This window comes from Lampetra fluviatilis, chromosome 46 (assembly GCF_964198595.1).
Source record: "Lampetra fluviatilis chromosome 46, kcLamFluv1.1, whole genome shotgun sequence".
In the NCBI taxonomy this organism is placed as follows: domain Eukaryota; kingdom Metazoa; phylum Chordata; class Hyperoartia; order Petromyzontiformes; family Petromyzontidae; genus Lampetra; species Lampetra fluviatilis.
The window spans coordinates 3,411,678-3,436,492 of NC_136320.1; the positions used below are offsets into that span (position 1 = coordinate 3,411,678).

Sequence of the window (24,815 nt, forward strand, 5' to 3'; positions counted from 1 at the left end):
TTTTATAATAAAATATAAGTAAAATAATTATTTGATAGTAAAATATAAATAAAATAATCATTTTATTTCTATTATTTGTATTTTCACTTTTTCGATTTAATAATAATAAAAATAATAGAAATAATAATAGAAATAAAATAATGATTTTATTTCTATTTATTTCTATTATTAATATTATTTTTTCACGAAACCTTCAAATCTATGACGATAATAAACAAGCGCGGTGACGTCACCGCGCACACGATGGTGTGAGGTGCGGGTGGAGAGTCGAGACTAGCGCCGTGACGTCATCACGCACACCGTGAGAGGGGCGGAACCGGCGTCGTGACGTCACCACGCGGGTGCGGGGCTGTCGCAATGACGTAGCTTTAGTGGGGGGATGGGGGGTGGGGGGGGTGTGAGCCCGACTATAAAAGGACGCGCTCAAGAGACGACTCCTTGCAGAGCGGCTCCCGTTGTAAGGAGGAGGACGAGGACGTGGAAGAGGAGGAGTGGAGGAGGGTGGATGAAGGGTGGTGGTGGTGGAGAAGGAGAAGGTGGAATCGAGGTTGGAGGAACACGAGTCAAATTGAGGAGAGCACGATAGGGGAGGGAAGCGGGATTATAACAACGGGATATTGTTTTCGTCCATTATTTCGTTTTACCCGCACGGCTCCCATTGTGAGTGAGCCCGTGCATCGATTGCAGGATAAATAATAAACAACAATCGGATGCGGCAGTTGTACGCAACACGCGTTCAACCTGCGATCGATCTGAACGAATAGTCAACGTTGGCCTGCCAGGCTCTGTGTTGACAGCAGTAGCAGCAGCCGACGTTTTCGTCAACAACAACAACGACAACAACGACGACGTTTTCGTCGTTTTCGCAGTCGGCCTCGTGTGTCACCAAAGGGCCGCTCGCTCGTTTATTGATAATAAAAACAAACTCGAGTGCGATTTGCCTCAAGATGGTCGTGCAAAACAAAGCCATCGACATGGACGACTTCGGGCGCTCCTTTAAGGTGAGTGGAGTTGAGCAGGAAACTTAAATTTGCATACCCGTGCGTGACTAATTATTATAGCGACTTTGTTTATTAGCATGGCGCCGTCTCTCTGTGTTGTTGTTGTTGGTGCAGTGGTTAGAGAGCGATCGGCTATCCCCCCCTCCCACACACAGCAGCAGTTGAAGGTCGTGGGTTCAAATCTAGTTCTGTAGTATCACGATTTACGTTCTACGAGCATCAGCATCATCAGCATCTCGTCGTTATCAGTCGCCTTCAAGGATCGATCTGTGTGTGTGTGCTAGAACTCTGGCTTGGCTGTTCCTACTGCCCGTGTGGTGGTGGTGTGGGGGGGTGACGTTGAGTGATGGGAGCCCGTGTTGCCCCCAGCAGCGCTTCGAGTTCATTGGCGATTGATGGGAAGCTCGTGAAGTTTTGTTGTTTTGTTGTTGTTGTGGCAAACTCTGAACCACACTGGAGCTTGCGTGAGTCGGCCCCTCATCACAAAATGACGTGGTGCTTTTTACGCATCCCGGAGCGATTTCGACATTTCATTTCGCCTCCGAAATTGTGTTTTTTTTTCGTGGTTTATGCTACTGATGTGGCTGGTTGGTTGGTGGTGGTGCTGATGTGTAATGGTTCTGATGGTCAAGGTGATAACGGCGATGATGATGGGATGCCGATGGTGGCCGTGACGGTTGTTATTGTTAGTGGGCATGATGCAAGGTGATGGCAATGTTCATGTGTCACATCCCTGAATCGTAACTGTTAACCAGGTCAAGGGGGTTGGGTACGACCAACCAACACGGGCCGCGTCTTGAGAACTTGCAGTGAACCCACTGAGGACCTTGCAGGCTCGAATAAACTTACATGGAGACCCCAAATACCGTGGCCTTTTGGAATTTTCACCACCGGCCCCGTACCCTGGACCGCAGATGGTCAACCGGTGATTGAGCGCAGACTCGTGGAGCCACGCTAATGACCCCTCTTCCCACACACCACCTCACCTGTCCACAGCACGGCCTCTCCATGTCCAACGATTCGGGGTTCCACTTCAGTTTTGACGTGGCGCGTGGAGCCGGGAGCCAACTCTCTGCCACGGAGCTGGATGCCGACGACTTCTCGGACTTCTCCACGGAGAGCTGCCGGCGGCCTGGTGAGTGTGGCCCATCGCCCGAAACGTCGGCTCGCTGTTTTTGTTTGTTTTGTTGGATATCGTTTTTTTTGTTGTCGGTCGCCATATTTTCTTGTTCTCTCCTCCTGCTTCTATTTTTGGTTGTTGTTTGCTTTTGCGCTGATTTCCACGGTGGCGTATTGCTTCACCGTGGATTGGATGGATGTGCGCGCTATCACGGCATTGTTGGGCAACGTGAAACCCTGGAGCGGGATTATTGTGGGATCCGGAATGTTCCGTGCGTGAGGTTATGTAATGCGCACGCGCGCGCAATTCCCCGTGTGTGCGCGCGTGAGAATTTGCCAGGAATTGCGATGTCCTGGGTGGGATGTGATGTGATGCAACAAAAACCAATCGCAAGGACAGCGGCGGCAGTCGTCGTGAACTTCGTCTCTGCGATCGGTCGTCGGCTTGTCTCCCTCTCCCGCTCGCGAGCTGCCCGCAGCCCCAGCGATGTCTTTTTGTTGTTGGTTTTTCAACAGAGTCGAGCGGCCAGAAACAAACGGCACCGTCAATGTTGCAATAGGCGCGATTGTGAAACGTACCTTTTGAATTGAGCGCGAGATTATTGTAAGTTTGGGAAAAGATGATGGAAAGGCAACTAACTGATTTTAGTGTTTAGGTTGGGTCCCCCCCCCACGCACTTCCGATTAGCGCGGTTGGCTCTGTAAGTTGCGAAATACGTTCAACGTACAATCAAATAAAAAGTTTTCAGAAATAAAGTTACAATTCAACATGCATACACATCCAGAGTTGGGCAAGTAAGAGAGGGTAGAAGCATAAAGACATGTTGTGACCTGCAGTGTGGTGAGTTCGTGGATTGGTGAGTGAGCTCGTGGGATGAGTTGTGACGTGCAGTGTGGTGGTTGAACAAAGTATGGATGAGAGTAGTGGTTCGTAACCTTTATTGTAGCCTTGCACCCCTTGGTTCCATATCGTTAAAATATTTTAATAAATACATTGGCTTGATGAAACAAAGTAGTTGTACATACGTGCCCCATGCTTAATTTGTGTTTTGAAGATTTACCTTCTAAAAAAAAATCTGCCCATGTCTCGCACCCCCAGTAAGGGGCATCTCGCACCCTTAGGGGGTGGCGTGCACCCCAGGTTAAGAACCACTGCTCTAGACCAACGAGTGAAGTTCACGGCTACGATGGTGGTAGTGACAGAAGAGCGATCAAGGTGACTGACCGCCAGTGAGCGAGTGGCTGGAGTGAAATGGCGAGCGCTTGACCATCAATCATTCTGCGTGCTCGAATCCAAATTCTATTTGCAAGTGGTTATGGTGAAGGATAGTCGGCCTATGCTGTTTGGACGTTGTGTGTTTGGCCGTTACGGCCGTTTGAGTTAAACGGTTTTAATTCCAAAATGGGGATGTCCCCAGGCCTCCCTTTTTGTAATGGCAATCTTATCGCAAAATCCACCGTTCAATACATCAGAGCGACAACCCATCCCGTGTCCATCTCTACTGTGATTCGTGGGTCGAATCGCGAGCATGAGAATCGTGAGATTCTTCTCGTGCATCGTAAACAAAGGGTTCGGAACATCGCCGCTGCACCACGAGGGGCACCCACCACCACTCACGGCGACGTCAAACGATCGACTCTTGAGTTTAACCGTGACCCTGAATTGCAACTTCCAATCGCCCAGGGGTAGTTGAAGTGGTAAATCTGATGTGTGCAGTGTATGATAGCATTACTTTATACTGCGCCAACCATACAAGCTGCGTCTCATAATCGCGGTGGAGTTTGTAACGGGCGCAGGTTTTCTTGCGATGCTGTATAATCTGTCTTGCTTGTATGCTGAACATTTTTTCCATCGTACGTAGCCAACCGTGCTAATTGGAGGTACGGGAGAAGGTTGGCAAACTACACAAAGCAGTTTTGCTGATGCTAATGATGATGGGTGGTGCTTGTCTTGAGTAAAGCCTCCCTTTGAATTCTGTAAGCGTCTGGACATTTCTGCTGCTGCTCAAGTCTCTGATCGTAAATCAGACCAAATTCCACGCATGCCGCCCCCTCTGGAAATTTCGCCAAAGTTCTGGCGAGATCAACTCCACGTGGTTGGACCTGGTGTGGGTGGTGTGGGGCCTTGGTGATTGTGAGGTTGGTTGTTTGTTTGCCCCCCCCTGCAGCTGTTGTTCCTGCTGTAAAGAATGTGAATGTTGTCATTCTGAGTACGCCCATCATCCATTTGAGAAATTTGTTTTATTGCAGTCTTATGGAGTGACCTTGCCATGAGAATGTGGAATGAGAGACGCTTAGAAGTAGTGGGGGTTGTCTTTTGATGCCTTGGAATGTTGCTGCATGGGAGTCGGGGTAGTGTATGTAATAATAAACCATGATGGTGATTTATGATTGACGTGTGGGTTTCACCACGTCGTGTTCGGGCCAAGTTATTGTCTGAAACCCTCCACCACCCGACCAAGGCCACACAGGTTGTCTTGTGTACAAGTGTTTATCGCACCAGTTATTGTTTCTGCTCACTCGCCAGTGAGTTCAAGAACAATCCTCAGACAAATGTTAGTGATCGGGTACTCTTCCTTGCTTGAAATGGCATAAAAAAATCCTGCGGTCAAGAAACTAGTCTCAATTGAATCAAAATGACGATTCAATTGGGCTATTTTCACACGATGGTTGTTGTAGCCAGTTTCATAATTAAATTACTAAATTAAATTCTGGCTGCAGCAATGTGTAAAATGTGACGACGATGGTGATTAGGATAATACGTAGTGATATTTTCACCTTCGTGACAGCAGCCTCCTAGAAAAATCTGATGCAACCTTGCGCCATGGCAGTGCTGCGATGCCACGAGCAGCAGCTGCCCACCCCTCTCAGTGCCAGCGAATCAACGCTCAACCCCGACTGCAACATCCATCCTACCTTCCCAACCAATGCCACTCACCACTGCTCGCCACTGCCCACCCGTTTGCTGCCCTTTTTTTACCTGGCTGGTGGGCCATAAGGCTCTGTGCCTGTTGCCTGAATTCTTGCTTGCAGAGCACAAAGATCCCACCTTCTTTTGTGCGTGTCATGGCCAGGGGTTTGAACCCTCCCTGGTGGGGTCAGGTTTATGGGCGGCACATCAACAAATTACAAATAAACTCCTTACAAAAACAAATCTTCTGTTGGTGAGCAACGATTGACACAGACACATATTCATGAATAATCAATCCTCAGACTTAATAAAGGGTGTTGTTAGACATCTCTTGTGGATATTTTAATTATAAATAACTCCCGACAGTGCACCATTTTGATTCGCATTAATAAAACAGGTGTAATACTATAACTGCTTTTGTACTTTATTTTTTTATGTCCTTCCATGGCACAGCAAGTTAGCACTGTTGGCTACGTGCGGTGGGAAAGACGTTCAACATACAATAAAATAACGTTTTCGGAACTAAAGTGAATCTCCTCCATATCACTCCCTTCTATTGCTACTGCTATGGTTCATGATTCCGTGAACTTCATTTATTGATTCCGTCATCCGTGTTGAGGACTCAACACCACCACCACCACACTGCAGGTCACAACAACACACCCCCCACACTGCTCAACTTTGAAATTCCCTCCCATCATCGCCTTTCTCTTCCCAAGCTCCTAAAATAACCTTGCACGATTCAACAATGCATTAACTGTTATCCGTTTCAACTTTCATACTAGTGCTGTTTGGGTACTTGACGGCAACGAACTGTACAGTATACATGTGTAGACTGCACAGTATCCATATATATGAACTGAAATTCGTAGCACTTGAAAAGAGAGCTGTGGATAATTCCCAGGCTTGTTGGTGGTGGTGGCGGTGGTCATGTGATGATGGCCTTGTTATCTGTTTATACGCGAGCGCTCTTGCACGAGGCCGGCGGTGCTGTCGCCCCACGCTGCCTGTTTATAGATCCCGCGTGCGTTCCCTGCGGCGTTGCAACGCCGTCGTGTGAACGCTGTTGCATCAGGCGAGGAGGGAGGGGGTGCTGACCGATCTGTGTCGCAGCCTCTGCGGAAACAAAACTCCGATTCGCAAGCACTGGCGCCTCTGGCCACACGGGGTTTACAGATTTGCATCGGTGCAGTGGAGTCGGTCAAAATAATTTCCCTGCTCGTGTACGTTTTTGTTGGCGGTCATGTTCAATGGTGGCAATTCCACATTTACTGTGGCAGGATCAGTCTTATCTGTAGAAAAGCTGTTTTTTGACATCCCACAAGTGGTGCTCATTTTATGAATCCAGCTAGATGATGGGATGAGTTGATCGCCTTCTTGGAATAATAGTGCAAGTAATTTATTAATTATCTGGGGAAACCTTGGTCGAGTCTCAGGACTCATTTCTAATGACGGTTCTGCTACAATGGAATGTTTGGTCAATTCTTGTTTGGCGTTATTGGCACGTGGGAGGAACCTAGATAATTTTGGGGGGGGGGGCAGGGGGTAACACAAAGATCTGCACAGATGGATTCACAAACCCACTGGTTGTACTGCCTTTTTGGCCACTGCATCCCAGCAGGTTTGGGAGTACCACCAGTTCCTGCACAAATCCATGAGCTCTTGCCTCTCGCTCTGGATGTCTGTGGCGTCAGGTCCTCTACCCTCACAGACTAATGAACACACAGGCGGCCACGGTCACCACTTGCCCCACTTGCCCCCCGCCATGTGGTGTCAGGTTTCGTGAATTAGCGGCAGTTTTCATTGCATCGTGCCACATGCGACCTCATCCCTTGACCCGCAACCTTGGCGCTAGCGCCACACGGTTTAAATTTCCACCCCGTGTTGGATGATACGGCGTCGCGCGATTTCCATTCTGTTTGCTTGGCCGAGCGCCAGGAGTGTGGTGCACGGTTGTTGTTGGTCACCCCGGGTGCTGGTGTAGAGGCCTGCAGGATAACGCAACTCGAAACCCGAGGTGGTCCGTAGCGGCGTGGCAGAGTAAATGCGCTCCTGTAATTACAGCACGCACGATTCTCCTAAATCGTCTGACCTGACGAATTTTTAATTGTCTGACATATTTGAATTTCCATTGGCTTAATGTGAAATTGCATAACGCAGTGCATGCCCTTGACCTGGTGATTTTAGTGGCGGCTCCCATGATGCACCACGCATCGTGACACAGGCGGTTTGGAAGGTGCAGCGGTGGTAGCACCTGAAAGAGAGACGGTATTTATCTCTCGCCTTAACGAACGCATGCTTTTGATGTGCACGCAACAGATATCCCGTGCAGCCAGCCCATCGACATCATCGACCCGACAAAACGAGGGAAGAAGAACAAGAAAAAGAGAACCCGTGCGACCGACAGCTTCTCGGGGAGATTCGGCGGTGAGTGGGAGTGCACTCTGCTAAATGCACGGCCAATCGACTCTGGATGGGGTGGCTTGGCACGGGGGGGGAAACTTTGTGGGGAAGATCAACCGCTGTTGGATCTTTCCCCACAAAGCAGAGGTCGCAACCGGGTACCCTATACCCGTACCCTACCCGATAGCCGGGTACGGGTACCCGTTTGCGACCCTGGTGCGGCCGGGTACGGGTAGGCCGTGAGTCACTGGTGAGTAACCGTTTGTCACTCATTTCGGGTAGGGTACGGGTAGGGAACGGGTACTCGTACCCGGCCGGGTACAGGTACGGGTACCCATTTGCGACCCTGGTGCGGCCGGGTACGGTTAAGGAATCAAAACCCGTTTGCGACCTCTTGCCACAAAGTGGAGCACTGACGCTCATTCAAAAGAGGAGGGGGACAGCGCCCCCACAGAACGGCCCCTGCGGCGGTGAGCGTGATTACTGATGGGCGCGTGGTGCGTGCGTGTCGGCACAGACCTGTACCGGCTCACGGGGGAGCTGCTCGGGGAGGGAGCGTACGCACGCGTGCAGACTTGCTGCAGCCTCATCAACAACAAAGAGTATGCGGTCAAGGTACAGAGCACACGGACATGCAAGAACAACGATGCCCTGTATACCCTTGACAGACTTTTGGGGCTAAGCTGTTTGCGAACACCTAATGAAGGCTGCTACGGCACACAAGGGGGTGGGTGGCTTGCAACATGCACAGTACACCAGGTGCTCATTTGAGGCCTAGTCAAGCTTGGGGAGGCCCAGGACTGTTTCAGATAGGTCACTGGTGTTGGCCGTGAGCAGGAATCAAACTCGTGTTGCCAGGTTCGTAGCGTAGCGTGCTAACCGCTGCACTTACCGATCCACGCGGACACGCATGGTACATATGCCCACCAACTATAACAACAACAACACGTCATTCGCCACTAAGTGGTGGTGACGTCGCCACTAAGTGGCGGTGATGTCACCACAGTGCTTGCCAGGCTAGGTGCACTTTGCACATTTACACCCACACACAGACAAGCTCACACATGCTCACACACACTCCCTGCCATGGATAACATGACTGGGAATTGAACTCAAGTTGACACATTTGTTGTGAAATTCCTAAACAAAGGTCCCCTGTGAAGCCTCCAATACTCTTGCAAAAAGTGTGTGTGTATACACACGTACGCACAAAGACGACACGTACACACCCACCTTCTACTTTCCATTGTGAACGATGATAACTGCAGATAACAGCTAGCATTTTCCTGCACGCTGGTGGGATGAGAGGTCAGCCCTTGAGTGGCAGCATCGGCCGCACTGGGCAACAGTTGCTCGTCTGCTGGATGGGATTTGTGTTTTTCCATTGCACACCACACAAATCTTACGCGCGTACACCCACCTGCATGCACACGTACGTACATTCCCCGGGAGAAGTATAGCACCCTGGAGAGGGGATGAGTGGGCCTGGATGTTGAAGCCATGCTGCGTTTGACCAGAGACGACTGCACCCAGTAACGTTGGGACTCGTGTAGAGAGCCAATGGCCGTGGCGATGTGGTATTATGTAAGCCAGGCAATTGTTTATCAACCCCTTGCACGATAGAACATCATGTGTTTAGTGTCATTGAGTTGAGAAATACTCTTGTATGAAAGTACATTCCTTCTGGGTGCATGCAGTGTTGTATTTAGCGATGTTTTGAGAAGCAAAACTCAACAGATTTGTCGATAAAGCAGCAGCAGTGTTACACGAACCCCGACTCGCATAGACCCATCGACTCATTTTATTGTTGAGTGGTAATATGTTCAGGAGCTTAAATGCCAAATGCGGGTGGGAGGCTGTAGCCTTCTCGCAGCCCACTTGTTGCTTGTTTTTTTGTTACATTAAACACAACTAATACCATCGTAGAGGCAAAACTGTCTCGCATTGAGACCCATAAACTCACATTGAGACCCATAGACTTGCATGGACTGAGGTGATGGTCTCGGCACAGTCACCAATGACTGCACAGAAAGTCCGTCACATTTGAATTCCAGCTCTTTTTGAGAATGTGTTTTTAAATGATCATCAACACGTCCGTCAAATTCACTGTTGCCTTCGAAGCAAAATTAAAAAAATAGATAACATTACAGGCAATGTGTAATGAAGGCCATTGTCTGAAACGTCACCAATTATGCATCTTTTGTTTTACTTTTAAGCAGTGAAGTTGACGAGTGTGAGTTTGTTAATTACGCTTGTGCACCACTGCGGATGTGTTATCACCAGCTGAAAAAAGAAGTTTTGGGTCTCATTTTCACTCGGCTGGGGCGGATATCTTGATGGCGACCGGCTTGTAGAGGCCATCATCCAGCAGTAGATTGATCAATGCTGCTGGTGGGTGGGTTGACCTGTGGATGACCCCACTCGGAAAAACACTCGCGTCAACATTCGCTCACGCCAGGGGCATCCGAGTTGCAACGCGTGTGCTTGCTTGGCTCCGTTCACACGTTCACACAATCCGCGTGTGTGCAGCGCCGCAATGTAAACCCGTCAAGCTGAAGCTAAAAAAATAAAATAAACTTTTTATTTCAACAGGTGAGGCCCACCTGAGCTATGTAGCTATTTTTTTTCAGAAGCGACTTGGCCACAAATGGATAAGCTCAATGAAGTGGCTTATGTAGACATTTATAGCAGTACAAATACTCCTTAACGCATGTTGATTTCTAAATGTGGAGGGGAAAAATCGGAGGACGTGGGGGGAATAAAAAATACACGACCACTCCAAATATACAACAGGCGTCAGGGTCGGGATCCAACCCACGACCTCCTGTATACCAGGCGAGGGAGTTGACATCAATCATCTGTCGGAGCACTTAAACGTCCGAGGCTTTTGAGTGTCCCATACAACAACGATGCTTCTCCGTATTCCTCATTCCACCAGCATTGGCTCAATCAAGCCTGACTCTGCTCATGAGAAGCCAAATGTTGAAACCGATTCGGTCTGCCTGTATCAAAAACCAATGCTGCTGGCAAGAGAAAACAAATCCCAGAAGGCCCGTGTGGCTGGATTGGATGTGATCGGGGGAGGGGAGGGAGGGGGGGAAGTTTTTTTGTTTACTTTGTTTTTAAAGTGGGAGGTGGTCTTCAATATTGGAGGAGTGGTGCTGCTGCTATTTGCTGTGGGTGGCTGTGTGTGCCGGCCACGGACCGCGTGCCACAGCGGTCGCGCGCCCGCCCAGAGCCACGGCGCTGATTGGCTGCGCGAGTGCCAGCGGCCCCGCCCCTTTGCAACCGCGATTGGCCAAAGTCCCCAGTACCGCCCCTCCCTCACCCCCCTCCTCGTCCGCCTGTTTCTGCCTGGCAACAGCGGCGGCCTGCCGTGACGCGGCACTGGCCAATAGCGGTGGAGTGTGGAGGGGAAGCTCCTCCCCCTCCCACCCATCCCCCCCCCACCCACCGTGGCCGGTGTGATCCGGTTGTGCGCGGCTCGCCGTTGCCAGCTCCTCCCTCATGGGGGGGGGGGGGTGCAGGGCCCACGTGACCCACGTGGGCCAGGTCGTTTGTTAAAGTTTAGACAGTCAATGTTGGCCCGCACGTACTGTGGTGGGGAGGGCTTTGTGTGTGTGTGTGCGCCTGACTTCATAGGTGTGCTGCTGGCAAAAACAACACTTGCCCCGACAAGTCTGTTAAGGCTGATTCCCGCTCGTGGCCAACACCGGTGACGATTACCGGTACTAGGCCCTCCCTCCTAGGTCGACTCGGCCTCAAATGAGTACCCGGTGCAGTGGTGTGTAGTAAACATCGCCACTTGGGGAAACAAAGGCGGCCGGGCGTGGTGCTGACCACCCCCCCCACCCCCATGTGCCGTGCCTGCCTTAATAGGTGCTCGCAAACATGACTTGCCCAGGGGGTGGGGGGCTCTGTCTTTGTACACAACAGGGTTAGGGGATTCACGTCAATGCGTAGCGCTGTGTGTGTGAGGCTCTTTGACGTATCGACTGGGCACATCGCGTTCTCATCGGTGTGAGTTTTAGTGAAATAGGAACCACTGTCGATTAGTGCTTTGAGTCGTAGGACCTGGCTTTTGCGGACTGCTAGGAGGGGGGAAGGGCACCCACCGCCTTTTGAATGCTCTTCGGGGGTTTTTTTTGGGTAAACTTAAAAAAATATTTAGCTTGGAAAATCCCTTGATGATGGATATGCATCTCGTGTAGGTAGGAATGCCCCCTCCTCCCGAGTGTCTACACACAACGCACGCACCACTCTGTAGCTGTGCCAGTCACACTCGAGAAATAAAGACGGGAGATGAGTGGTTTGCAGATACTCCGGCCCATAACACTTGCAAGTTGTTGCGAGTGCTTTAAAGAGATATATATTTTAAAATGTTCATACTCAACGTTTTTGGGTTTAGATCGCGTTATTTATAAATGTGTCGTAACCCTCCACCACCCGACACGGCCAATCAGTAAAAAAGTGTCACGTTGACAAAAGACAAATTAGTTCACTGCTTTAGCCCACCGGTGTGTTGAAGCGCGAAACCACAACATTTACAATTTGAGTACGACGTTTCGCTGGTAATTGCATCCAGCATCATCGGGCAATTCGCCAGAATGGTGAGGCTCTGCTGTGTCTCCCGTTCTTATATAGAGCAGCAGCAGGGTGACGTCATCATTAACTCATTAACTCATCAGGTGCAAAGATTTGAGGGGGGAGTTATTGTAATTATATACTAGATTAGTAATCAGGCTATTGTTACGATGCGAGTTGTAGATTAGTAATCATTTGGAATGTGTTTTATTGTGATTATGCTACATTAGTAATCGGTTGATTTTAAAATGGCCTGCTAATGCGGCGTCGGTGCAACATTTCGAGTGTCGTCATGCTTGAACGGCAATAACAACCACTTGTTATTCTTTGGTTCTTTCGGTAAAGTCACGTAGATAGAAAATTAAAACAAAAATAACCCACGACGTTTCCATCGTAACACAAGCGCTGGTAATGCTGTTTTTAAATTTTCTATCTGCGTGACTTTACCCGAAAGAAATAATTCGTATGAATGCCCGCAGTCGCGAAAGTTTTTCCAAGTCAAAACAACCACCCTCTTAGTTTTTTTTCGGTAAAGTCACGTAGGTAAAAAAAAATAAACCTAAGAGTATTCAAATCTAGAATCAAAACAACCACGTGGTCGAATCAAGTCGCGAGTTGAACTCTCAGCGTCACCAGAGCTAAAGTCTCCTGGCTATTGGCAGCCGCAACTGCTGCCACCCTTCATCACCCCACCTCGCGGCCGCCTCCGATTGGCCGAGACGCGGCCCAAGGGGGCGGACGTGGGAGGGGTCAAAGGGCGGACCGCGGTTTCTATTTTTGTGGCAGACGCTTCCCCGCAGCAATGTCAACACGGTTTTTGGGGGAGGGTGCTGCCCGCTGGAAGCGTTGCGATGCTAAACTCGCCATGAAAAAGGTGAAATTGTGTGCTTTTGGGTGGGTGGAGGAATCGCTTGCTGCTTGGGTTGGTTGGCTGCCAGAACGCGAGACACACCGATACTGGCTCACCGCGTTTTCTCCGCTGCAGAGGAGACGGAGCGGGTGAGGTTTGTTAGGCCGTGGCCCTGCACAGACGACCTGGATAATGTTTAATGCCCGGCGATAGCTGTTTGAGACTAAACACCATCGGTTTCATCGTGGGCAATTGTTAAGTCGCAATAAACTAGCGGGGAAATCGCCACTTTAACATCCCTGTCCACATTAAAATACTTTTATTATTCACATCCCATCAGCTACTACCGCCTTTTGGCAGTACAGTACATGATTTCATCAGCATTGTTTCAGTACCAGTAAATGGACCTGGTTTTTTGACGTTTGGTGTCGATAATCGGCAGAGCCAGGCTGGCTCGAACCAACGCTGAGAACTGGCAAGATATTTGTGGGCACGGATTAAAGGTCTCTAAAGGGAGACCTGGGCCACCGAAGCAAATTAAGGCTCCGTGTGATACGAGGTCAGAACCAGCAGCATGCACACTCAAACCATGACGCAATGCAGAAAAAAACACAACGTGAAGCAAAAACAAAAATGCATGGTTAACAGTTTTAAGTATTGCAATAGTGGCACTGTGGTTATTGCAAGCGTTATGACCCTGGGTTACGTTCCCGGCCACGTTTAACAGTGGCTCGTGATGCCTAACCCAATCAAGGGTGCCCCCCTTCACAAACGGACACTGACCAACATGGTGAAGTATGGTCAAACAACAAGGAGGACCAGTAGTGGGTTGACAAAGGTATGCATTATGTTTAAGTTCCAAAGAGGCAGATATCGCTAAAGAAGGGCTTCGGCTAAAACTTGGTGGTGCTGGCTATTCTCGACTCCTGGGTTTATCGACCCGATTTTTCTGTGATCATCAGGGATCGGTGCCAGACCTAAGGCCCCTTCGGCGGTTGTTACTCGGCACACAGCGAGGCTGCATCTCCCACACGGTCCATTCGGTCTCCCTGCTGAAAAAATACAATGGGGTCCACCTTGAGGGTGGTGGTGGAAAATGTTACATTCCCATGCCAGGAGCCGGTATAACCATAGGCTGAGTGGTGACCACTACATAGAAGAAGACCTGATGCAGGCAGTGATGAGAAGGAAACGGAGACCTATTTGGACACGTATAGGATGGACAACAGGAACATTTGTCAAGTGTCCATAATAGAGGTTTTTTTGGGTTGGATCGCATAAGTATATAAATGTGTCGTTAAAACCCGACACGGCCAACTAGTAAGGGTTGTCACGTAAGAAGGACGTGCTAATTCGTCACTAGTACAGCACACCGGTGTGTTGGAGAGCAAATCCACAACATTTACAATTTGAGTACGACGTTTCACCAGTAATTACAACTAGCTTCATCAGACGACAGACAAATTTGTGGAGAAATCTGTTTAGTTCCTAGAGGTGTAGATGTGGTGACCACACTTTTGCACTCTTGTGTGAAGTGGAGGGGGGGGGAGCAGGATTAATGTAAAGTGTGTTTGGGAAAAAATTGAAGGAACGGGAAAGAGGAAGACCTAACAGAGAATGCGTTGATGAAGACACGAGATTGGTGCCAGAAAGTTGTGTGCTACTTGAGCATATTGGCACAAGACAAAGGAAAGTGGAAACAAATGACAATGTGCAGTGAACGCCTACGGGCGATTTGTCCACGGATCTTGATGACTGACCACAACGCATGCGATCAAATCTCCTTGATTGCGCCAGGTCTCATCAGATCTCGACAGCTGCCTCGTACTTGGATGGGAGGTTGTTTGGGAATACCAGGTGTTGTAGGCTTGGGCTGTGAGGTGGTCAGGACACGGCAATTACAAGAATAGATTAAATCCATCTATGCGACGCAGAGTGGAAATCGCTCGTATTCAGTGTGGAGTTTTCTTTGGAAGGCAGACAAGTTCATGGAATTAGCCAAAGATTCCAATGCAGCAGGCCCCTTCTGATCGTTGGGTTATTGAGGCTTTTCGGAGGAATAAAAATAATTCTCGTTGACTTTTCACAAAGTGGTACTTATTTTCTACATGACTGCGTACGGTGCGAAATAAATTCTACATACATGGAGTGTTGAGTCGACTTAGAAATCGCGCGGATGTTTTGGAAATGCCTGGACACAATTACCTTTTCAATCGGTGCACATGTGCGTGCTTGTTTTTATCCGAGTGGGCGTTTGTCCTTAAAATAAAAATGTCAGCGTTTACGTTGGCGTTGCAGGAAGTGCTGCTGCCCCAAATTTGTTTTTGTTACAAATATAGAATTTTGCTGAAGGGCAGCCGGTTGTAGGTGGTGGTGGTGAAGTTATTTAAGTTTCTCCTAGTGTGGCAGCAATGTCGTTTAATTTGAAACCTGTGCTGCATTCCTGGTTAACAAGAAACCAGACTTGTTTAGTGACGCGCAAGGGATTTGTGTAATGAATGCACACTGGCATTCATTATTTAAGGGAAGTGGCTGGTAAATCCAGATGTAATAAAAACGTAATGTTTTATTTTTGTGAATCACACCTCCAAGTGCTTTAGAATTTGTAATGTGCATAGTTTTCGTACGCAAGCGTGGGGAAATCACAGACGCGTGGGGAGGCAGCGATTTAATTTCTGCCAACAATTGCCCAAACAACTCTTGATTCCCCATTTGAGGTGTGTGGTCAACTCCACTAATGGGACAACGAAAACTCACCCAGTGCGAGGGGGGGGGTAACACGTCCGTAGCCCGGTACATGCAGCCCGAGGTGTGTGGCGGCTCCTCCAAGAGAAGAGCCGATTGGTTGTGGCGCCGTTCCGCCTGTGAACGTCGCCGCGAGCCCTGTGACATTTATCAGGGTTTAGGGTTTGCTTGGATGTGCGGTTAAAAAAAACAACGGTGAACCGCCCATAGAAAGACAGAATGGGTGTCCAGGTTTCTAATGGCCGTGTCACGGACACGGAGCTAGCCTTCCGAATTAAGTTCCCTAGTTCGAATCCTGGTTTAGTCTGTGATTTTAAGCCGTGGTGTCGAGTTGAGCAAGTTCAGAGTCACGGCTCGGTCACCGATGGCGACAAATCGACACATTAACTTGGTTTCATTCACTTTGGCCAAACACCTCGAATGCAAGGCGTGCGTGGGGGGACGGTGCCTCCATCACGATTGAGGTCACCAATAACTGCACAAATGATGACGTTCAATGTTGTTTTACTGGAATCTGGCTGTGAGAGTGAAATATCATTGTATATGTCACCAGATGAGAATTACTGTGGCAAATATAGTGAAATCTGGTTTAGCTCGTGTTTTTAATATTGATTGGCATGTGATGACGAACGTTATCTTCAGAGCAGTCTTGTCTTGCATGTGGGTAAAAGGGCCAATTGTGAAGTTACCTCCAGAACTGTTTCCGTCATGCCCTCTACTGGGAGCCGTTCCCCGACGAATGTAAACTTCTTATCTCATGGAAATGTCTTTGATCGCTGCAGGATAATAATAGCCCAGTCGGAATATAATTGTGTGGTTTGGGTGGACAGGGGCATGGGCATCTGGGGAGGGAGTGGGTCGCACAGAGGCGCGGTGTGAGCGAGTCGCTGTGACGAAGCTTGCGTTTTTCTCCCCTGTGCTTCCAGGTCATTGAGAAGACAGCAGGGCACAGCCGAAATAGGGTGTTTAAGGAAGTGGAGATTTTGTACCAGTGCCAAGGCAATGAGTGAGTGTTGCATCACTCTGGCTTGGTTGATTTTATAACGATGACCTGGTGGTGGTGGTTGCCGGAAAATCCCCGTGTCAACGCTTGGTTTCTAAATCTCGCTTGAATTTGCATCACCTGCTGCTATCTTTATCTTTACATTGACCGTATCATCATCCTCCGTCACCGTTTCCGCTAACACCCCTCGTTAATATGCACAGTTTCTCCTGCGGTAAGCTCGGCTTCATCTTCTTGGTTCTTTTGGTAAAGTCACGTAGAAGGGAAATAATAAAATAATAAAATTTAAACATAATAAAATACAATTCTCACGACGTTTCGGCCACAACGCAAGCAGCCGTCCTCAGGTGAAGAACAGGGCTGTCGGAAAGACAGCGTCTGAATGAGCACCACCAGGCTTGGCAGCGTATATTTAAGCTGGGTTAGGGGAGGAAGAGTACCTTGACAAAGGGATTTGCATATCAAGATAAATTTTGCATATTTATGGAAAATGCAGATATGGGATTAGTCACTACTTGTGGAATGTGTAACTTTGCCGAAAGAACCAAGAAGATGAATCCTTGCTGTCACGAAAGCTTTAAATCGAAATTTAAGCTCTGCTTTTCAGCTCCTGACACTTGATGTAATTGCCCACATTGCTGCATTTGTGTTGATTGCTGTTCACTAAAAAATGCCGCTTGCCCCATTTTGAAACTAAAATGCCTGATCAAAAAGGTGTCGAAATGCCCTTGCGCAGCACCCTCCAAAGAGTCCTTAAGACTCGAATGAGGCTTTCCTGTGCCAATTTAAATCATTGTTGTATTCAGATGTTTATGGCTTTGTGGTAGAGAGTGGCTCTCAATCGGAAGGTTGTGAGTTGAAATCCCTGGTTGGGGGTTGATTTGGTTGATTTCAGCCCATCGTTCCTCTGGGTTCAATTAAAATTATTACCACACTGGGAAGTCAACGGTATTCTACCGATGGACTAGCACCTGCCATAGGAATGTGGAACATCCTCCAATGGCTCAGGGCTATTAACGTGAAAGAGAAGCAGCACCACCCCTGCTCAATTGAGCAGGAAAATGGCTTCGACTTCTTTGCTTGCGTTTGATTACGACCGCCATATGAATGTTGTAAACGTTGTCTTGGCAGCAACATCCTGCAGCTGATTGAATTTTTCGAGGAGGACGACCGCTTCTACCTGGTGTTTGAAAAGATGAGAGGAGGTGAGTTAGCATTCGTAATGCATCAACTGACGGCTGTGCGTGGTTAAAACTAGAGAGCGGTTCTGTATGATTGATGGAGTTGGCCAAATGTAAAAAAAATTGGATCCTAAATTCTTGGCAAATTACTCGCCCCGATATGTGACCAGCTCCAAGCATGCGTCTGGTTTCCCCCACCCCCTCCGCGTAGGAACTGCGCACGTTGCAAACTGGACAGTGTTTTTCAGATGCGATTTGCATGAATAGCAGTTTTTATGAAAACTAAACCATCATGATTCGTATCCTATTTTTGGCTCTGGCCATCTAATTATATGGCCACATTTTTGTCTTGTAACCCTTGATCACCCGACAGCCAAACATAAAAATGTGCGCAAGCGTTTTAATGTGCCAATTGTTAGTGTTCTCCCAACTTACTGTTGCGTTAGAAAAAAAAATATTTTGGGCTGACGATGTACTTTGTTTGGCTATGTTGGGTGGTTGCGCGTTACATGACGAAAGATCATGTATTCCATCCAAAAAGTCCATTGAATCGCAATAGCCCTTAATATTGGCTGTGGAAACCCAGCACGTGGTTGGCAAGTGGTGTTCATGCTGTGCCTGGTTGTGCGGCCTCCTCTGCAGGAACCGTTTTGGCCCAAATCCAGCGCCGAGGCCACTTCAGCGAGCAGGAGGCGAGCGAGGTGGTACGCGACATCGCCACCGCCCTCCACTTCCTGCACCAGAAGGGTACGTCTCGCCGAGTCCTTTAGGAGGGTCCTGCCCTCGATGTTTAGCCGATAGCTTCTTTTAAACGAGGAAAGCCGAGAACCTGGAAAGAGAAAAAAGAACATCACCTTGGAGTGTGCATGGATGCCTTCTAAGATCCTTGTGGGATTGGTTGCCACCCTCAACATGCTTGATTGCCAGCTGCTGGCTACCTCGCAGCTTAGAAGTTTTGAGAGTTTCACCCGATTTTAACAGAGATTGACTCAAGGTGACGATTACATTTTCGGCCCATCACCCTGAGGTTGAAGAAATGAATCTGGTTCTTCTTGGTTCTTTTGGTAAAGTCACGTAGAATGGGAATTTTGTATTATTATTTTATTATTTCCACTCTACGTGACTTTACCGAAAGAACCAAGAAGACGAATCCCTGCAGTCATGAAAGCTTTAAATCGGAATCTGGTTCTCTCGTGCAGGGAGTTGATGGTTTCAGCCCAGTCACTATTCGAGGTAATTCCAAAGTGAGCAGTGGTGAGGGTAGAAGCAGAAAGAGAAATGGTGTGAGACCTGCAGTGTGGTGAGCGGGGTGGGTGAGTATTTTGAGTGTTATTGTGGCCTCAGTGCATCTAGCCTGGCACAAGCGCTGTGGTGATGTCACCGACACTCCATAGAGAGTGAAGGTGGTGGCATTGTAGTGTGGATAGAGACGGCGACATTCAAGTACCCTCGCAAGTCGCTGAGCGACTGTCAGTGTGACGTGGAAGCCATTTTGCCACGATTGGTCTGCGAGAGTTGCCAACGGGGGGGGGGGGGGATAATCTTCGTCCCGCGACCAAAGTGGACGAAGCAAACGCAGATAGCGAAAGCGTAGAGAGACGATGATTTTGATAATTCAGAAGAGCGTGCAGGGCAAAGCTCACACTGTCATCGTGCCAAGAGTCATTCAACTGGAGCAGTGTGGGCTGGGGTGGCGGGGGGGGAGATACACAAGGCTGTCGCTTTTTCAAGACCGCATTCGCCTGAAGTTGTCGACCTCTCACCTGTTTGTTGACCATGCTGACCCTGCAACAAAAATGTTATTTTAATGTTCCGTTCCCCGTCGCTCTTGTTTCCAGGAATTGCGCACCGTGACCTTAAACCGGAGAACATTCTGTGCGAAAATCCCCACCAGGTACCCGCTCGGCTATCACGTACAAACACAACCGCCCGTCGTCCTGCTCGTAGCCGCACACACCCAGGCTGTGTGCTTGGTTCGAGATCCCTTTTAAATCGACTGTCGGGCACAGACTTCACTTTGCAATCGTCATCATAAATCGTCTTTTGGCCCATGGTTCTGTATTTTCGAGGGCAGAGGGTCACAGTGGTAACACGCGTGAGTTCAGTTCCCAACTCTCGGGTGCCCTTTGTGTTTGTACGTTCTCCCCCTTGTTCTGCATTGGCTTCCTCTGGGATTGCACATAGCAACATCGCCTCCGACTGGAAAAATCTTGGCCTTAAAGCTGTGAGGCTTTCTTGGGTCGTTCAGCATAATCGTAATGAATCTCCATGCACGTGCCGCCACCGCCAACTTCATTTCGGTCGTCCGCCCACTAGCGCCGCAGTTGCCTTTGCCAGATTGCTGTTTGGTGGGATGGTTCTAACGTGACCAAAACCACAGCAGCAGCAAGCAGTCTCCTACTCTAAGGTTCTTTCGGTAAAGTCACGTAGGTAAAAAATTAAATTTAAAGTTAATAAAAGTAATAATGGAAATAAATAGTTCCATTATTACTTTTATTAACTAAAAAACTTAACCAAAAAAAATTAAAAGTTAATAAAAGTAATAATGGCAATAAATATTTCCATTATTACTTTTATTAACTTTTAATTAGATTTTTTACCTACGTGACTTTACCGAAAGAACCTAAGAGTATGAATCCTTGCAGTCACGAAAGCTTCAAATCTAGAATTAAAGCAGTCTCTTGTTGGCAAATTTAACGCCTTGCAAACATCGCACCAATGTGGTGTCACCAGGGCGCCAAGTCTCTCGCGAAGCCATGACTTGATGTTTTATTATAATAATTATACTCGTGACAGCCTGGACCACGCAGCCGCGGTGCGTGACCCGCGAGGAAGGCGCGGCCTCGGCTCGTTGGCGTGGCTACTGTCTGTAGCAGAGCGGCTAGTTTGGGTGCCACCGTCGATCGCAGCGATCGCCGGCTGCTCCACTTGGCGATGCCAAATTTGACCTCTCCTGGGAGATGGGGCACGCAGGTGGTTCATCTGTGCGCGCCCCAGTCTTGTCGATTGCTCTTGCCGGTTGTTCACCTCCTGCGCGTTGTCGTCGCGTTTCCTGGGCGCAGGTTTCGCCCGTCAAGATTTGTGACTTTGACCTGGGGAGCAGCATGAAGCTGAGCAGTGCCTGTTCGCCCGTCACAACCCCTGAGCTGCTCACCCCGGTGAGCACACGCACCCCTCCCACATGCGCCTCCCTCGCCACCATCCCTTCCATCCAACCATCACATGTCTGCGTTTGTGTGTGTGTCGCTTGCTTTTGGGTGTGTGTATTTGGTAGTGCAGTGGTTAGCAGTGCACTGCTACTCACCTGGCGAGGCACATTCAATTCCTGCTCTTGCCCAATATTGAGGAATATTTTAACTGTTCCTGGGCCTGCATTAGGTCGGCTCGGTCATAAATGAGTGTACTGTTGTGTGTAACAGCACCACTGGTGAAACAAAGGTGGCCGGGTCGTCGTGGTGTCTGTCCACCTTGTGTACTGCCCGATTTTAGCACGGTTGACTACGTACGGTGTGAAAGACTTTCAACATTCATACCGTGCTGGCAAGTGCTCGCACTTGCTCAGCAACCCGTGTGGGCAACAGGGAGAACTTCGTGGTTTGTGTGGCTCTGGGTTGTGCAGCTGCATGTGGTTTATTTGGGCGTTTTTTTTGTCAATCAAATAATTGAAAAACGGTCAAACTGACAGAGATTTAAATTAGAAATGCGCAGCGTTGTGAATCGGCAGCAGTGCATCATGGGAGGCTGTCGCGCAACATTCTCTGGGATTTGCGTTGTCTCCAGTCAAGGCCGCGGTTACTCGCAACTCGACACTTTTCCCTCGCAGCCTGCGAGCCGCCCAATGGCCGATAGCTTTGGCTGGAGAAAAACATATTTTGTTTCTGTAGGAATGTTGCATAGCACAGGGAGGCGTTCACAGGGGGCGCGTGACGCACGAGCCCTCGGCTCATGCGCAAGCTGTGCAGGCGCCCCTCTCTTTGTTTCCCCGTCGCGTTAATACGCAACATCTGCTGCTAGGGCCATGGGGAGGGTGAGGCAGGCGAGAGCGGGAGAGAGGGAGGAGGGGTGGGGGAGATGCGTGGGGGTGGCTGTGGAAGGATTTAATGGGAGTCGGTCAATTGCTGCGTTGGCATTCAGTTGTGCAGGGAGGTGGTGGGGAGGGTAAGTCGTGTAATAGTTAATGCACTGCACAATGTACCTGCAGGCCTGAGTTCCAGTCCGGGCCACAGCTTACATCGGCGGCACGTAATTTTACTTTTCCCGGGTCAACTCGGGCTTTAAAACGAGTGGGTAAACGTGAATGGTGGAGAGACAAATGCGGCCGGGCGTGATGTTGGCCACACCGCTGTCATCGCATACGCCACAATTGCCTTTTTTGGTAGGCGCTCGCCAACACGGCACTTGTGCCAGCAAGTGCACACGCCGCAGGCATTGTGTGGAGGCCGGGAGTTGAATTGGTGGTCGTGCAGCTTGAGGAGAGGGGGGTGAGGGCTGACGGGGGAGGGAGAGAAACTTTGGGATGTGACTGGATCTCAGCCGGATTGAACCAGAGCTCTGTGTGTGTGTGCTCTTGTGTAGTACGTGCGTCCTGGCAGCTGCGCTGTTGTGTCTCGCAGCGAGCGCCTCTGATTGGGTGGTCGAAGCAGGAGGGCGGGCAAGTGGCCTGTGTTTGCTGCTGCTGCTGCTGGTGGGGGGAGGAGTGGGAGGGGATTCTGCTCTGGGCACAGATGGCTGAGCTGGGTGGGTGGGTGGAACAGGGACTGGGGTGGGGGAGGGCAGGGGAGGGGGATAAAGGGGGTGGTGGACGAGTCTGTGTGGAGCCAGTGATGGAAGTTTGTGTCAAAAAGTTCTGCGGCCAAAAAACAAAACAACGAAAATAAGTAAAACAACACTTCGGCCTGTTACATGGCCGTTATGTGCACTCTGTGTTTTGCATGCTTGTGTGTGGCTGGTAGGTTTATTTCCAGTACGCTAATGGCTAAGGCTCGCATTGGTCACACATTTTTATCCGGGCCCTTTTGCCAAGTTTATCCAGCTTGAAAAGTACCCGCTGCTGCGAAGTGTGAACGTCAGCGCAGGAAGGGGGGGGTGGGATTCAAAGGTGGTCAGGCATTGTGCTAGCATTGCAATCCCCACGTGCTGTTGGCCTTAATAGGGGCCTGCTCTCACCACACTTGTCTCGGTTTATGTGAGTGTGGTGGGAAGGGATGGGTGTGAGGATATGTTGTTAGGAGGGATGGTTGTTTAGCGTGAGTGTGGTGGGGAGGGAAGGAGGGATGGGTGCGAGTGTGGCGAGGATGGATGGGTGCGTGTGTGAGTTCTCTGGCTCGTACCGGAATCTATAAACGAGATGAACACTGATCAGCGTCCGCTCGGAGCCGCAAACACAAACCACAGCGAGAGTTCCCCATTCCACAGTGAAGCCTTGCAAACACCGCTGCATTCATGCTCGTGTGTCTGTGTGAGGAGCGGTGGCGCAGTGGTTAGCGTGCTGCACTACGAATCCGGCCATCCGAGTTCGACTCCCACTCGTGGCCAAAACCAATGACGATTATATGAACCGGTCCTGGGGCCTCCCTTTGGTTGACCGAGCCTCTGAGTACCTGGTCTGCTGTAAACATTGCCACTCCGGAGACAAAGGCGGTCGGGCAGGGTGCTTGCCACCCACAACCCTCGTGTACCGTGCTGCCCTTCAATATGTGCTCACTAACAGCACTTGCCCCAAGAGGCTGTTAAGACTATACGGGGTGGGGTCTTTGTCTTTTGTGTGTGTGTGCTTGGGGGAGTGGGCACCGTTGGAAGGAAGTGCCGAGTTTTTTATTTTACGCCTTTTCTAGAAAGGACAAGAGGTTGGCACGCACAGAGTACATTTATTTGAGACTCAATGCTCACTAGAACTCGCACCTGCACACTAGTCGATTTTAATCACTCCATCTCAACGGTGGATGTCCCCTCGAACTCGTCCGCGCGTGGCCACTCTTCTTGACCGTCGGCCTTGATCCCCGTGGCGACGTGTCCTGCCCCAAGGCCCGTCCCAATCGACGAGCGCTCGCAAACTCTTTTCGTGAAGATGTAAAAACCAAGCTTGCCACGACGGCATCGTCGCTAACAAGCGCCGCGAGCGGGAGTTGCACAGGGGCCCAATCTGCAGGCTCTACGCCTTCCCCACGGAGATGTTTATAGCGGGATGAGTGTGGCCGCTGTGCACGAGTTGAGCAACCGCTTCTTAAAAGCGTTGAGCTCCGGCCGTCGTTGCGCTGCTTGTAAGTCGACTGCGGCGGCTGGCTCCGTTTACTCCCCACGCGCCGGTCGGTGCGTTGACGCACGGGCACCAGCCGGACACACGGCAAAGATGGGCCCTCCACGCCGCCTAGCGGCCGGTGAGCAGCTCGCAGCGCTAACCCACGCGCGCGCACCGTGGGGATGCTGTCTGGGCTGGGGGTTGGAGAGGAATCGCTTATTTAAGATTCCTATATGTTGAATGTATGCACCTTCCGGCCAAAGTAAATTCCTTGTCTGTGCGAACTTTCATGGCGAATAAAACCCCTTTCTGATTCTGATCTGTTGTGCTTGCTGCTTGTGGTGGGATTTGCGTGGTGGTGGGGTAACAGCCCGTGTCTGTCTGCGGTGGTGCGTCCGTGGTTGTTTGTCGCCGGCCGAAATGTTACCGACGACCGTACGTAAGTGCCGGCGATGTGGGGAGAGAATCCCGGTGGGCCGATGAGTAACCACGGCGCGACGATGTGCCGTTGGGTCCCACAGTGTGGCTCTGCAGAATTCATGGCCCCCGAGGTGGTGGAGGCGTTCAGCGAGGAAGCCTCCATCTACGACAAGCGCTGCGACCTGTGGAGCCTCGGGGTCATCCTCTACATCATGCTCAGCGGCTCGCCGCCCTTCGTTGGGAATTGCGGCAGCGATTGCGGCTGGGAGCGCGGGGAGGCGTGCCACGCCTGCCAGGTACGGCCTGCGTGTGTGTGTGTGTGTGTACGGGTGGGTGGAGATGGTAATGGTTAGCGATTCG

At 49.9% G+C, this 24,815-nt stretch overlaps 1 protein-coding gene across 2 annotated transcripts in view; it reads left to right on the top strand.

The window, feature by feature from the left end:
- The first annotated feature begins 455 nt into the window (after positions 1–455).
- LOC144947677 (MAP kinase-interacting serine/threonine-protein kinase 1-like) overlaps positions 456–24,815 on the top strand; it is a 30,854-nt gene continuing 6,494 nt past the window's right edge. Inside the window, exons 1-10 of one of the 2 annotated variants that reach the window (XM_078876947.1) lie at positions 456–1,001; positions 1,998–2,136; positions 7,351–7,458; positions 7,952–8,049; positions 16,540–16,619; positions 17,748–17,821; positions 18,440–18,544; positions 19,636–19,691; positions 20,860–20,955; positions 24,557–24,751. In XM_078876947.1, coding sequence (XP_078733073.1) covers positions 948–1,001; positions 1,998–2,136; positions 7,351–7,458; positions 7,952–8,049; positions 16,540–16,619; positions 17,748–17,821; positions 18,440–18,544; positions 19,636–19,691; positions 20,860–20,955; positions 24,557–24,751 — 1,005 coding nt within the window. In that variant the 5' untranslated portion in view covers positions 456–947. The remainder of the gene's footprint in view (positions 1,002–1,997; positions 2,137–7,350; positions 7,459–7,951; positions 8,050–16,539; positions 16,620–17,747; positions 17,822–18,439; positions 18,545–19,635; positions 19,692–20,859; positions 20,956–24,556; positions 24,752–24,815) is intronic. The other variant, XM_078876948.1, reaches the window with a different exon arrangement.